At 42.0% G+C, this 14,902-nt stretch overlaps 1 protein-coding gene across 1 annotated transcript in view; it reads right to left on the reverse strand.

Moving 5' to 3' along the window:
* cstpp1 (centriolar satellite-associated tubulin polyglutamylase complex regulator 1) overlaps positions 1-14,902 on the reverse strand; it is a gene marked incomplete at its 5' end in the record, with an annotated part of 285,279 nt that overhangs the window by 37,534 nt on the left and 232,843 nt on the right. Inside the window, one exon of the mRNA XM_048607362.1 lies at positions 1,518-1,707. Within this exon, the coding sequence (XP_048463319.1) occupies positions 1,518-1,707 (190 nt within the window). The remainder of the gene's footprint in view (positions 1-1,517; positions 1,708-14,902) is intronic.

Below are 14,902 nucleotides of genomic sequence, written 5' to 3' on the forward strand. Positions count from 1 at the left end.
GTCAATGCGCAAGTCTGATATAAGTGTAAATAGTTATCACTGTTCATGAACTTTCAGACATATGCATTAACAAGAACCCAGTCGTCATGGTAAATGTTACCGAGGTAACACAGAGGGAACATTTAAAATATACCACACTGGTAAGGGTGTTTGACCCATCATGAAAGCTGATTTCCAGGAGGAGCAGCTACAAACAGAACAAGACAGGACAGGACATATGTCCTACTCTTAGAAAACTGATAGTTTATGTCCTCCTGAATAAGGAAACAAGGCATTGGTACAACTCTTCTAAAATATGCCATATTTGATAAGCCAGAATTTACTCAGCACTGACCTTCTGATTCAGTGGCAAGAGCATTGCTAAACAAAGCTGAAATTATGTTTCTAGCTACGAAGAACAGGTTAAATAATGAATGGAGATGTGACAGTGGAGGAATCTTCTCCCTGGACTTTGGATTGCCTTTTTGGGCTGGAACTAAGAGCTTCAGATAGTGGGGATTTAAACTGTAGGACTGTCTTAAAAAGCCTGTAGGACAATTTCCAACTCCAGCGCAGGGTTGGCTGTGCTTCAAATGTGACACCAATTCTTGATGGGATGGTGACAGAACTTAAGTGATGTCAGTGTCGCCACCAGCCCATCAGACTTTACCAGATCTTGTGTGTCCCCAACGCTCATGAGAGTGCCACTACATACCCAGGATCAGCCAAGCCCACGGACCCACAACCATAATGTCCAGGTATACCAACTGGTGTCATGGTAGTAGGACTAAATCCAACCTCGCAGCAATAACTGGTAACTTGAAAGGTAAATTTTCAATTCTTATATATCTTTGTTATGCTGGTAATGTTAGATTTCAGGGAATTGTTTTAAAAATTCATTCACAGGACGTGGGCATCGCTGGCTAGACCAGCATTTATTGCTGAGCCCTAATTGCCCAGAGGACAGTTAAGAGTTACTGTATATTACAGTGTGCCTGGAGTCACATGTAGGCCAGACCAGGCAAGAATGAAACAGGTGGGTTTTTCCCCAACAATTGATAATGATCATCCATGGTCATCATTAAACCCTTGATTTCAGATTTTTTTTTGTTTTTTTTTGTTTTAAAGCTGTTTGCAATGGTGGGATTCGAACCAGGGCACCCAGATCATTCTATGTCCTGAGGAAGGGTCACCGGACCCGAAACGTTAACTCTGTTTTCTCCATCACAGATGCTGCCAGACCTGCTGAGCTTTTCCAGCAATTTTGCTTTTCTACCCAGATTATCATCTGGATCTCTAGATTAATAGTCCAGTGATAATACCCCTAGGACTTTGTCTCCTCTTGAAATGTGGAATTGTGACTTTTTTTTCTTTTGGAATCTAATTAGAACAAATTTTATTGGTAGAATGCACAGGAAAAAAACATTATGTTAATTATGAGTGATAAACATTAGAAACAAATTGACATTAATACTGAATAAAGGAAGAAAACCAATCAAAATGGGGACAAAACCAACTACTATTACAATAATACTTACTTGTGTTTATATCTATCACAGAGAGTTTCCAAACAGTCATAAAACTGGGATGCATCAACGCCTTCTTGTGTTGCTGTTTCAACAGACAGTAAGCGATGTTGTTGGATGGAGGAAGTTGGCACAATCACAGCATTTGGATTTTTTCCCATAAGGAGGTCTTGATAAATAATAGAAATGCTTTCGAGATATTCTGAGGGAAAAGTGCAAAAGCTTTTCATCAAAAATGTGCCGCATACATAAACGGTTAATCAAGTGATTTTGATTAAAAATTTCTGAGTACTTTTCTCCAACCCAGCAACTCTCCAAAGTGCCCATGCTCCTCTAATTCTGGTTTGTTGTACATTCTCGATTATAACTGCTCCATCATTCAGCTGCCTAGGCTCCAAGTTCTGGGATTCCCTCTCTACCCCCGACATAACAATGCCTCTTCTTCCTCAGGCAGCTCAGGAATTCGGCATGTCCATAAGGTCCCTCACCAACTTCTACAGATGCACCATTGAAAGCAAACTGTCCGGGTGCATAATGGCCTGGTACGGCAACTGCTTTGCCCAGGACCATAAGAAACTACAGAAGGTTGTGTGCACAGCCCAGACCATCACAGAAGCCAATCTTCCATCCATGGACTCTATTTACACGGCTCACTGCCGCGGAAAGACGGCTAACATCATCAAAGACCCATCGCACCCTGGTAATGACCTCCCACAACCCCCTCCGTCAGGCAGAAGATACAGAAACCTGAACACACGCACAAGCAGGTTCAGGAACAGTTTCTTTCCGGCCGTTATCAGATTGTTGAATGGACCCTAGCCTCAAATAATGTAACCTGCAACGTAACCTGTATGTCTCTAAGTCTTTTTGATCTGTACATCCTTTGCTTGCTGGGATCTGCCTGTACCGCTTGTAAACAAAGCTTTTCACTGTATTTTGGTACACGTGACAATAAAATCAATCAATAAATCAATCCTTACTTTAAGACACTTTTAAAATCTAGCTTTTTTTGAAATATGATGTCATATCTCCTAATGTGGCTCAGGGTCTTACTTTGTGTTACTAAAGGAGCACTTCTCTTATTTGAAATATAAACTGGGAAATTAGAAGTCTGGACTGCTGTGTTGTAGAAAATTACCCTTTCTTTTAACAATTCAAAGGCTAAAAGCTGAGTGGTGTTCCCTTATTGGTTACATAAGGTAATGTAACTTTTAGAGTAGATGGTTTTGATACTTTTGTGAGCACTGCTGGCAACAGATATCTATGGGTTAAAAACCTGCCCAGAAGCTGTTTTGATTAGTTAAAATACAGTTTGCCACCAGTTACCTTCAGACTTCCAAAAGTCTTCAAAACAAACAAAATCATATCTCTCTCCCTCTGACAGTAGGAAGAAAAGACAGCACTAAAAGATTCGAAAATAAAATTTCTACCTCAAGCAAAAACATGGGCCTAATTGACCAGCTACTGAACTGAGCATTGACAACTACGTGGTATTATCGCCAAAATCAAAAACAACTCATTCCACCCTTACAGAACGGACTCTTGAACCACAGAAATTCTTCCCCTTTGCCTACAAACTTCACCCATATTATTTATGGAGAACTGTCTGTTTTCATTGTCTTGTCGAAGCACACTGATACATCTATTTCCTTAGAAAGCAAAGGAAATTTAGCATGTCCAAAATGACTCTTACCAATTTTTATAGATGCACCATAGAAAGCATCCTACCCAGATGCATCACAGCTTCATATGGCAACTGTTCTACCCAAGACCACAAGAAATGACAGAGTTGTGAACTACCACACAAACTAGACTTCCATCCATTGACGCCATCTACATTTCCCGCTGCCTCAGGAATGCAGCTAATATAATCAAAGACCCCTCCTACCCTGGTTATACCCTTTTCCACCTGCTTCCGTTGGGCAGAAGATATAAAAGTTTGAAAATATATAACAGATTCAAGAACAGCTTCTTCCCTGATGTTATCTGACTTTTGAACTGACCTCTCAAATATTAAAGTTGATCTCCCTCTGCACCTTCTCTGTAGTTGTAACACTTTATTTTGTATTCTGTTTTATTACCCTAATGTAGTTATGTATGATAGGATGTGCCTGAATAGCACACAAAACAATACTTTTCAATGTATCTCAGTACATATATCAATAATAAATCAAATCAAATCTAATTGTGAATGAAAGTGTGCCAGTTTAGACTTTACAAAGGTATAGGTTTGCTTATTCGTAGTTAATCCATTTGACTTTAATGGATATATTTACTGTAATAAATGAATCAGAAACAAAAACTGAGGAAGGGTCACTCGATTCGAAACGTTAACTCTGATTTCTCTCCATAGATGTTGCCTGACCTGCTGAGCTTTTCCAGCAACTTCTGTTTTTGTTTCTGATTTACAGAATCCGCAGTTCTTTCAGTTTTTACAATAAATAAGTTGTTGTTTCCATGTTTATTGATGAAGCCCGGTGTGAGTTTTGTTTATTTTATATAATGGTCAATGTCAGACAAATGAACCATCTGAGTGATTAAATTAGTTCGTTGCACATTTATGAAGACTCAGGAATATTAGGGCTTGATTTCTAGTACACATTTTTCTTCAACATCATGACATTTATTTTGCTCTTGTGAAACACCTTGAAATATTTTGTTCCATTAAACACGTAACCTGCAGCACTTAAGGAAGGGCAGCAGATGCTTGGGAACAAAACCACTTGTAAGTTTCCCTCCAAACTTCACACCATCCTGACTTGAACTTTATCTCAGTACAGCACAAACCTCTACCATGTCGTGTCAAATCAATTTTGTTATAATTATACAGCTCTTCCTCGAGGCTTTTCCCTACCTGGTAGGGTTCTGTAATTGTGATGAAAGGCATGTCATTTAGGTGATCATTTGTAATGCTGGATTTCAAAATAGTGCCATATGAGCGTTGGTTACTTCTGTCAAGTTTTTTTTAAAAAAACAAACCAGGTCAGACAGTCCTTCTGTAACAGTGATCTAATCTAGAATGTGTCAGGGAGCAGGTAACTGTGGAACACCTGGAGTGCGAATTCAATGAAATGTTTATGCTGTAGGATTTGCAACAGGTAGAGCCTGTCTTTCTATTCAAAATATTGTGATGGACAGCATCCGATTTATGTGAATTATTTTTAGGAGTTTTGATTTCAAACTAGTGGCATTTGGATGTTGTTTTTTTTGTGAACGGATATAGAAATTAATTAGTCTTTCCTGAAACTTGATATGTAATAGAGAGCAGGTGACTACAAGCCTCTTGGAGTGTTAATGGGGAGCTTTTTTGATACTGTATGAGTTCATGGCCGGAGAGATTAAACATTAAGATATTATTTTTAGCAGATTCTAGGATAAAAAAACAGTTTTGTCAAAAAATAGTTCAAAAGCTTTTGGATTCAATTCAAAGGATACCTGACTGAAGTCAGATTCAATAGTTTCTTCCAGAAAAAAGGGTCTGTGTAGAGCTGTAAAGAAAATAAACTATAAAAGCAAAGGTACTGCAGATGCTGGAAATCTGAAATAGACACAAAGAGTTCTGGAGAACCTTGGCAGGTCTAGGAGCATCTATGGTGAGAGAAACAAGAGTTAATGCTGTGAGTCTGGTAATACACTTCACCAGAACCTGTTTTTTTAAAAAAATGATCTATCAGGCCAGATTTCATTCTGGAACTGGACTTGTCCAATAGTAACATCAGCTGGGATCACAACAATAATCAAGGATTGATTTAGTTTAGAAAACCCAAGGATTGAAATCTTTTCAGGTTTAGAGGCAACCTGGTTGAGGTCAGAAACCAAAATAGTTTCTCCCCTACAGAGATTGTTTCCATTGTAGCTAAGGGAATAATTTAATTGAGCAGAATTTTTGTTCATGGACATTCCAGCCCAAAGAGTTTGACTTGAAATCTGCTTCGTATTAGAAGTTTTAAGCTCTCAGTTTTGAGTATTCATGTAAAAAATCTCCACAGATCACAAGACGGAAACTGGGGAGAATCAGTTAAATGGAACTTAAAGATTTGATACAGAAGTGCAATCCCTCTGGATTTGAGTCTCTGTGATTGGTGGTGTAAGAAAACTGGGGTTGAAACTTTTTATCGTGAGTTTTCTGAGACCTTTTCGTATCCCATATCCAGAAAATCTACTTTGTTATTTTTTGCTTGTCTCTTTTATGCAATAAACCTCTGTTCTGTTGTTACAGATCTCCACAGCCTCATGTGACTATTGCTTAGTGACTGACCGCCATGTTAACTAAATTTTAAAAAAATCTAATTCTGAGTTCTGACTTTGTCCAGTTGAACCATCAGTTGGGACCATAACATAATTATAAAGCTAAGAAATATGAATTGTTTTATTAAGAGCTTCCATCTTACTGATGAGGCTTTATGCCAATCCACACTCAACAACCTGCTGAGAAAGTTCTGCTCATATTTTAACAACATGACAAATTGTAGCAAAGCAGGTGAGACAATCCACAACATTCTAAAACAAACAATAACATTCTAATTAAACAACCCATAATATTCTTAAACAAAAAAGGCAATTTGCTTCATGTTAATTGATATTATAAAAGTTTCCAGGAGCAAAATCCACATCTTCACCTAAATCTAATCAGTTCTTCCTTTGACCATATCCTACCTATGTACCAAGTCTTGCTGAAATCTATTTCTAAAAATATATTGCTTACAAACAGACTGTCAGCCAGAGGTGAAAACCTTACCTTCACCCACTTCCAGTGGTCAAGTTGACTGTGAATTCACTGCTTTGGGAAGTAATACAAGATAGCAATACAATGTCGGATCACAGTGGCTCAGTGGTTAGCACTGCTGCCTCATAGTGCCAGGGACCTGGCTCTGATTCCACCTTTGGGTGACAATCTGTTTGGAGTTTGCGCATTCTCCCTATATCTCCGTGGGTTTCCGCTAGGTGCTCTGGTTCCCTCTCACAGTCCGAAGATGTGCAGCTTAGGTGGACTGGCCATGCTAAATTGCTCATTGTGTCTAGGGATGTCCAGGCCACGTGGACTAGACATGGGAAATGCAAGGTTACGGGGGTGGGTCTGGGTGGTATGTTCTTTGGAGGGTCAGTGTGGACTCAATGGGCTGAAAGGCCTGTTTCCACACTGTAGGGATTCTAATGTCATATATACATTAGCCTTAAAATGTCATAGAACATAGAACATAGAACATTACAGCGCAGTACAGGCCCTTCGGCCCTCGATGTTGCGCCGACCTGTGAAACCAATCTGAAGCCCATCTAACCTAAACTATTCCATTATCATCCATATGTTTATCCAATGACCATTTAAATGCCCTTAAAGTGGTCGAGTCTACTATTTTTGCAGGCAGGGCATTCCACGCCCTTACTACTCTCTGAGTAAAGAACCTACCTCTGACATCTGTCCTATATCTACCACCCCTCAATTTAAAGCTATGTCCCCTCGTGCTAGCCATCACCATCCGAGGAAAAAGGCTCCCACTGTCCACCCTATCTAATCCTCTGATCATCTTGTATGTCTCTATCAGGTCACCTCTTAACCTTCTTCTCTCTACGAAAACAGCCTCAAGACCCTCAGACTTTCCTCATAAGACCTTCCCTCCATACCAGGCAACATCCTGGTAAATCTCCTCTGCACCCTTTCCAATGCTTCCACATCCTTCCTATAATGTGGTGACCAGAACTGTACGCAATACTCCAAGTGCGGCCGCACCAGAGTTTTGTACAGCTGCAACATGACCTCATGGCTCCGAAACTCAATCCCTCTACCAATAAAACCTAACATACTGTACGCCTTCTTAACAACGCTATCAACCTGGGTGGCAACTTTCAGTGATCTATGCACATGGACACCGAGATCTTTCTGCTCATCCACACTACCAAGAATCTTACCATTAGCCCAGTACTCTGTATTCCTGTTACTCCTTCCAAAGTGAATCACCTCACACTTTTCCGCATTAAACTCCATTTGCCACCTCTCAGTCCAGCTCTGCAGCTTATCTATGTCCCTCTGTAACCTGCAACATCCTTCCGCACTATCCACAACTCCACCGACTTTGGTGTCATCCGCAAATTTACTAACCCATCCTTCTACGCCCTCATCCAGGTCATTTATAAAAATGACAAACAGCAGTGGCCCCAAAACAGATCCTTGAGGTACACCAAGGTCATATGAGTAGATTTTTATGAAATGTTTAAGCCTAAGTCACCCAAAACTTACATTCCTAACAGTAGTTCATAGAGTAAGGGACCCTACTAAAGAACTAATCACATCTTTAAAAAACATTAAAAATTTTGAAAGGAAGCCACTCATCCCCTAATGGTTTTGTTTAATTCCGATAACTTCAAAGTGGGACTTTGTACCTTTATGTGCAGCTGTTACATTGGAACATCTGAAGGGTAATGAACCGTTTCTTTCTGCTCATCTCAGGAAAGCAGACAGGCCTGCTATTTACTGTTCATCTTCACAGACAAACATCTCTGAATAGCAATGAAAACCAGCATGATTTATCTGTTTCCACCAGAACTGGGAAGGAGGATTAGGTACACAGATACTCTCATAATTGATTGCTTCGTCCTTGCCAGTTTGCCTGTGCCTCAGTGATGCCTCTTTTCATTATGCCTAACACTATCTCTTCCAACTGGACTAAAAATACTTTCACCTGTGAAAAGCATCAGAGTGGAGTGTGTCCAGCAACATATATGTAACTGGCATGGTTGAATAGCTGCTTATGTGTGACCTGTGAGTACGAAGTTTGTGCAAGAGTAAGATCAAGCATTTGATTTGTAGGCTGATGCACTACTTGATAAGGATTGTTTATAGGTGGATGGGGCATGGGGGCGGGGTATGGATACTATATTGAATTTAGCCATGGAAGAGGCTAGTGGTGCAGTTGACAAAATATGCTATTTGGAAGTGAACTCACTGACTGTGACAATTTGTGTTAGCTTGTTCAACTTCCGGCAGCATGTCCATGCTCATGGAGTAACGCTACTGTCACTTCCTCTCACTGCATCTAGATAGACTCCTCCTACCCCAATCGACACAGGGCAGCTCAACTTTCCATCTCTTCCACCACTACCTGCACAATGCAGTGTCTGAAAAGTTTGTGCGTACTCCCTCGTAAATTATTACACAAAATATCAGAGCACAATTCAGTTTCCAACTGAAAGGTTAAGAAGTGCCTGTCACCACTTCTTGATGCCTGCAAAGATTCTCCTTTTTGAGAGCTGCAGTCTGCCTTTAATGCTAGCAACTCACAACATTGGGTCCACTACTGATGCATGCATTCAATGCACATAGTGGGTTACACTAACTAAATATAAAACTAAATCATATAAAGCAGCAAGCAGCATGAATCTATTCTGTCTGTAGTGCAATGAATGGCTGTGGGTTAATTGCATACTATATTTTCCGTCTCTGTTTCTGGGGGTTAAATAATTTCTGCCAATAAGATCCAGTCTGACAAATACAGCACCCAAAATAAGATCAAGAAAGCTACGATAAATCTACATAAGGTGTTAGGTCACAGGTGGGAGTTCATGATGGATGAACATTCAATTTCAATGGAAAAGTAATCAGATCATTGTGGACATAACTGGACAGGAGGGCGCTTGTGGCACAATGGTGGCGTTCCTGCCTCCTGGGCTAGGAGCTCTAGATTCGCATCTCACTGCCATGAACGTGTCAGAATGTACCTGAACAGGTTGATTAAAAGTATCTAAAGCTAGGTAGGGAATCTCGTGGTCAATGAACCCATGAGCATGAGTTTTTTACTTCTGCCAAAACTGGAGATCCTGCCTGGAACTATGAAGAGACACAAGAAAACCAGAGTCACATGCATTGGAACACTGAGGAAAATGCATTAGAAATGTTCAAGTTATTAAAAGGGATTCAGAAGCTAAGTCGCAAAAGATTACCTGAAGTGATTGACACATAAGTAATGGAAATAAAGAAACATACGATAAGCATAAATAATGGATCTTGAAGCACAAAGGGGGAGATTACATGGAATTAGTTAAGAATTATAAGAATATAATCAACAAATGGGCCAGTGCAGCTGTTTTTCTTAATTTATTTTTCCAGGGGATGTGGTTGGCAAGAGTGGTATTCATCGAATTGAACATGTTCTTTAACTGAGTGACTTGCCAGGCAATTTCAAAGAGCAGTTCAGAGCCAACCACATTTCTGTTGGTCTCTCTTTACATGTCGGCCAGACCATACAAATCTTACCGAAATAGATGAGGAAAAGAATACTGGCAGGTTGCTTTAGCACCCCGAGCTAAAGGATCATCAGACACTCTTTAGCAATGTTGAATGATGCCATTCAAAGTATAAAAAAACTTCAGCCATTTTTCAGAGATTGACCAATCATATGGTTGCCAGTATTCCTAATTATGTAGTAACAATGACTTGGAGACTGTAAGAACTGCAGATTCAACAGATGTCAAGCTGGAAAAGCACAACAGGTCAGACAGCATCTGAGGAGCAGGAAAGTCAATGTTTCGGGCCGAAACCATTCATCAGGACTGGGGATGGGGAGGGGAGCGCAGAAGTAAATAGAGGGAGGTGGGGTGAGGCTGGGGGAAGGGTAGGTGGGATGGTGATAGGTGGATGCAGGTAGGAGGTTATTGTGATTGATTAGTGGGAAGGGTGGAGTGGATGGATGAGCAGGAAGATGGGCAGGTTGTGTCAGGGCAGGGAGGCGAGGATGAGGGGGAGGGTTGGACATGGGATAAGGCTGAGAGTGGAGGGATTTTGAAGCTGGTCAAGTCAATATTGAGGCCATTGGACTGAGAGCTCCCAAGGTGAAATATCAGGTATTGTTTCTCCAGTTTACGTTTAGCCTCACTCTGACAGTGGAGGAGGCCATGGATGGTCATGTCACCAGAGGTGTGGGATGTGGAATTAAAATGGATGGCAACTGGAAGGTCGAGTTAATTGGTGCATGCAGAGTGCAAATGGTCTGTGAACCAGTCCCCAAGTCTGTGCTTGGTCTCCCCAGTATAGAGGACACCACACATCGGGAGCAATAGGTACAATAGATCAGGTTGGATCACGTGCAGGTGAATCTCTGCCAGAGCTGGAAGGATTGTTTGGGGCCTTGGACGGAGGTGAGAGGGGAGGTGTAGGGGCAGGTGTCGCACCTTTTGCAGTTGCAGGGAAAGGTATTGAGTGTGGTAGAGAAGTTGGCGTGGAGGGTACAGCTGATGAGGGACTTGTGGAATGAATAGTCCCTGTGGAAAGTGGACAGGGGCGGGGAAGGAAATATCTTTTTGTTGATGAGATCTGATTGTAGGTGGTGGAAATGTTGGAGGATGATGCGTTGGATTCGGAGGTTGGTGGGGTGGTATGTGAGGACTAAGGGGACTCTATCCCTATTGTTGTTGGGGAGAGGGGGTTTGAAGGCAGAAGTGTGGGAAATGGAGGAGATGCGTTTGAGGACATCCTTAATTACAGGGAAGCGGAAATTCCAGCCCCTAAAGTAGGAAGATATCTGGGATGTTCTGGAGTAAAACGCTTCATCCTGGGAGCAAATGTGGCAGAGGTGGAGAAATTGAAGTACGCGATAGCATTTTTATAGGAGGGTGGGTGAGAGGAGGTATAGTCGAGGTAGTTGTGGGAGTCAGTGGGTTTGAAATGGATGTTGGCAGTGAGTGGGTTTCCGGAGATGGAGATGGAGAGGTTCTGGAAGGGGAGGAAGATGTCAAAAATAGTCCAGGTGAATGTGAAGACGGGGTGGAAGACGTTGGTGAAGTTGATGAACTGCTCGAGGTCCTTGCGGGAGCACAAGGCAGCACTGATGCAGTCACCAATATAACAGAGATAGAGGTGAAGGATGGTGCCAGTGTAATTGTGGAAGAGGAACTGTTCCACGAATCCTACAAAGAGGCAGGCATAGTTCAGGCCCATGCAGGTGCCCATGGCTACTCCTTTGGCTTGTAGGAAGTGGGAGAAATCAAAGGAAAAATTGTTGAGGGTGAGGACCAGTTCTGCCAAGTGAATGAGAGGGTCAGTGGAGAGGGACTGGTTGGGCGCCCCCCGCTACTCCTTGCCTGACCTGACACAACCTGTCCATCTTCCTACTCACCTATCCGCTCCACACTTCCCACTAACCAATCACAATAACCTCCTACCTGCATCCACCTATCACCATCCCACCTACCCTTCCCCTAGCCCCATTCCCTCATTTTATTTATTTCTGGGCTCCTCTCCCCCTCCCCACCCTGACGGGGGCTTTCAGCCTGAAACGTTGACTTCCCTGCTCCTTGGATGCTGTCTGACCTGCTGTGCTTTTCCAGCTTCACATCCATTAACTATGTAGTAATAATGTACTGGTGTACAGTGACACTCGGAAGGACCCTTTGAAGCAATTAAAGGCTTAATTTAGAAAACTACAATCAGCTAATTTATTGATAAGCTTTGGCAAAAGTGATTTTACAAAAGTGCAGAATTTTACACAACAGGCTGGAACACCAGTACCATCCAACTGGTATACTCTTCATGACAATGCCTCTACCAATCAGAGTTCACTTGTCAATCAATCAGCATTCTATTTTGGGGGCCTCCAAAATGATCACCTTCTTCCTCATCTGAGTTTTCCCCATCTCAGTGGTTGACAAAGCCCTCAGCTGTGTCCAAAACATCCCCCACACCTCGGACTTCACTCCCTTTCTTCCTTCCCACAACAATGATAGGGTCCCCTCATCCTCACCTACCATCCTCACCTAGCATCCACATCCAAAGGATAATTAGCCACAATTTTCACCACCTCCAGCAGGATGCCACCACCAGATATATATTCCCCTCCCTCCTCTCCCTTGTCAGCCTTTAACAAGGACTGTTCCCTCCAGGACAACCTGGTCCACTCCTCCTCCACTCCCAACCTCCCACCAGAGCACAACCCCCTCCCCCAGAGACCTTCCCTTGTAACACACAAGGTGTAACGCCTGCCTGTTTACTTCCCCCCTCCTCACTATGCAAGGTCCCATGCACACCTTCCAGGTGAAGAAGCAATTTACCTGCACCTCACTCAACCTACTCTATTATATTCACTGCTCGCAATGTGGTCTTCTCTACAATGGGGAGATGAAGTACAGACTGTTTGACCGCTTTGCAGAACACTTACGTTCTGTCTGCAAACAATGACTTTGAGCTTCCCGTTGCCTGCCTTTCAACACACCACCATGTTCCCTTGCCAACGTTCTCTGCCTCCAGTTTGCTGCAGTGCTTCAGCAAAGCTCAGTGCAAGCTGGAAGAACAGCATCTCATTTTCCACTTGGGAAGTCTGCAACCTTCTGGACTCAATATTGAGTTCAATAAGTTTAGGTCCTTCTCCCATGTTCTTAACCTAGTCCCCACACACCGAGCCCTGACGTCACACAGACTGCTACCACATACAACCCGTAGTCAGCCAGTAATGATCCCTATTAGCAGCTATTCATTCTCGCACGCTGGCCTGTACCCATTCCTTTGTATGTTTTTCTCTGCATCTGGACTCCATCTCCACCTACTCATTTACTCTTTCTTCTTTCCCCAACCCCTTCTCTAACATACATACCAGCCTTTTCCTAGCTACAAACAGTTCTGAAGAATTAGACCCAAAACACTAATTCTGCTTTCTCTCCACAGATGCTGCCAGACCCACTGAGTTTTTCCAGCAATTTCTGTTTTCATTTCTGATTTCCAGTGTCTGCAGTCCTTTCGTTTTAGCAATTTATACTTATAGTGTACAAAATGGTTGTTTTCCCTTTAGATTGATAAATCTTGTGAACTTTCCAGATGAATACAAGGCATAAACTTTGACAAAATGTGTATTTCTTCAGCAATATTCAAAGCAATAGAATTTCGAAAAAAAAGTTGACCATCAGTGCACCCATTATCTCCATAGCCACCTCTGTCAGCACTCTGGGATGTAGATCATTGGGATCTGGATTTGTCAACTTCCAGTCACTTTAATAATCTCCAATATTATATTTTTACTAATACTAATTTCCTTTAGTTTGTTATGACCAAGTGAGAAGGAACAAATCAGCTCTTTTTAACGCCCTCAACTGTCCGCAAAAAAAATTTAAAATTCTTTTTAACATGTAGCTATAGTTCATTCAAATAAAAATGCTGTTCACCAGTTCACCAGAATTAGATAAGGAACCAAGTACAAGGTTTTCATGGGTGAAAGGAAGAGCAATTTTATAACCCCAAGAAAAATAATAAAGATGCAATATCAATCACATACGCAATCACAGGTACAAGCTTTAAAGAGGGAGAGTGCCCAGTAAAAAAGAAGAAAAAAAGAATACGCAGTTTAAAAGTCCTTAAAGTCTCCTTGATGCGTTAGATTAGACCATGATAATTAAATCTTGTATCCATAATGATAGCAAACATTACGGATACCTTTGAGGTCACGCTGAATGGATCATAGAATCCCTACAGTGTGGAAACAGGCCATTCAGCCCAACAAGTCCACACCGCCCCCTCCGAAAAGCATCCCACCCAGACTCATTCCCCTGCATTTCCCACGTCTAACCCACGTCACCTAAACATCCCTGGACACTATGGGCAATATAGCATGGCTAATCCACCTACCCTGCACATCTTTGGACTGTGGGAAGAAACCGGAGCACCCAGAGAAAACCCACGCAGACACGGGGAGAATGTACAAACTCCACACAGACAGTCACCCGAGGGTGGAATCGAACTCGGGTCCCTGGCACTGTGTGGCAGCAGTGTTAACCACTGAGCCACCGTGCCACCCAACGTTTCACCAATTCGCATTCTCATCGGGTTCTGTCCTTCGAGGAACACTGAGAGAAAACAGGGGCCAGCCTTCTCCAGTTCCAGTTATCAACTACCTTTCTCTCTGCTGCTCTGCCAAAACAGTGACTTGAAATCATTTGTGTGTTCTAATCTCTGGGCTCATTTTCCTGAGTTAGGTAATTTGCAGGCAACCCTTTCATCTCCAACACATGAATCTTGTCCATAACGGTGGAAATCAAACGGGAGATGGAAATCTGAGATTCAAAGCTTTTTGAAAATGTTAATTTCAGCTTAGATTGCCTTTGTTTATCTCACATAAATTTCACAAAGCTGGGCTAATCTGTCATTAGCTGATTGCTGTGGCCAATTTAATTCGGTGATTTTCCTTTCATAAAATAATTTCAGTGAGTGAGGATACTAATTAAAATCTGTCAGAAATTGGGGTCCCTTTTAAACAATAAACTTTGTAGCATTTTCTAGTAGAATCAGAGTAAAAAATGTTTTATAAAACTGCCACTACAGCAAGTATCTTCTTGGTCCAAACGTAAACCTTAACAAACAAGGACAAAAGGAAGGTGACAATAAAGGCCATCAGGATCACTGAGGCCACTATGTTCCATGAAAA

Source organism: Rhincodon typus, chromosome 17 (genome assembly GCF_021869965.1).
Source record: "Rhincodon typus isolate 14 chromosome 17, sRhiTyp1.1, whole genome shotgun sequence".
NCBI classification, from domain to species: Eukaryota; Metazoa; Chordata; class Chondrichthyes; order Orectolobiformes; family Rhincodontidae; genus Rhincodon; species Rhincodon typus.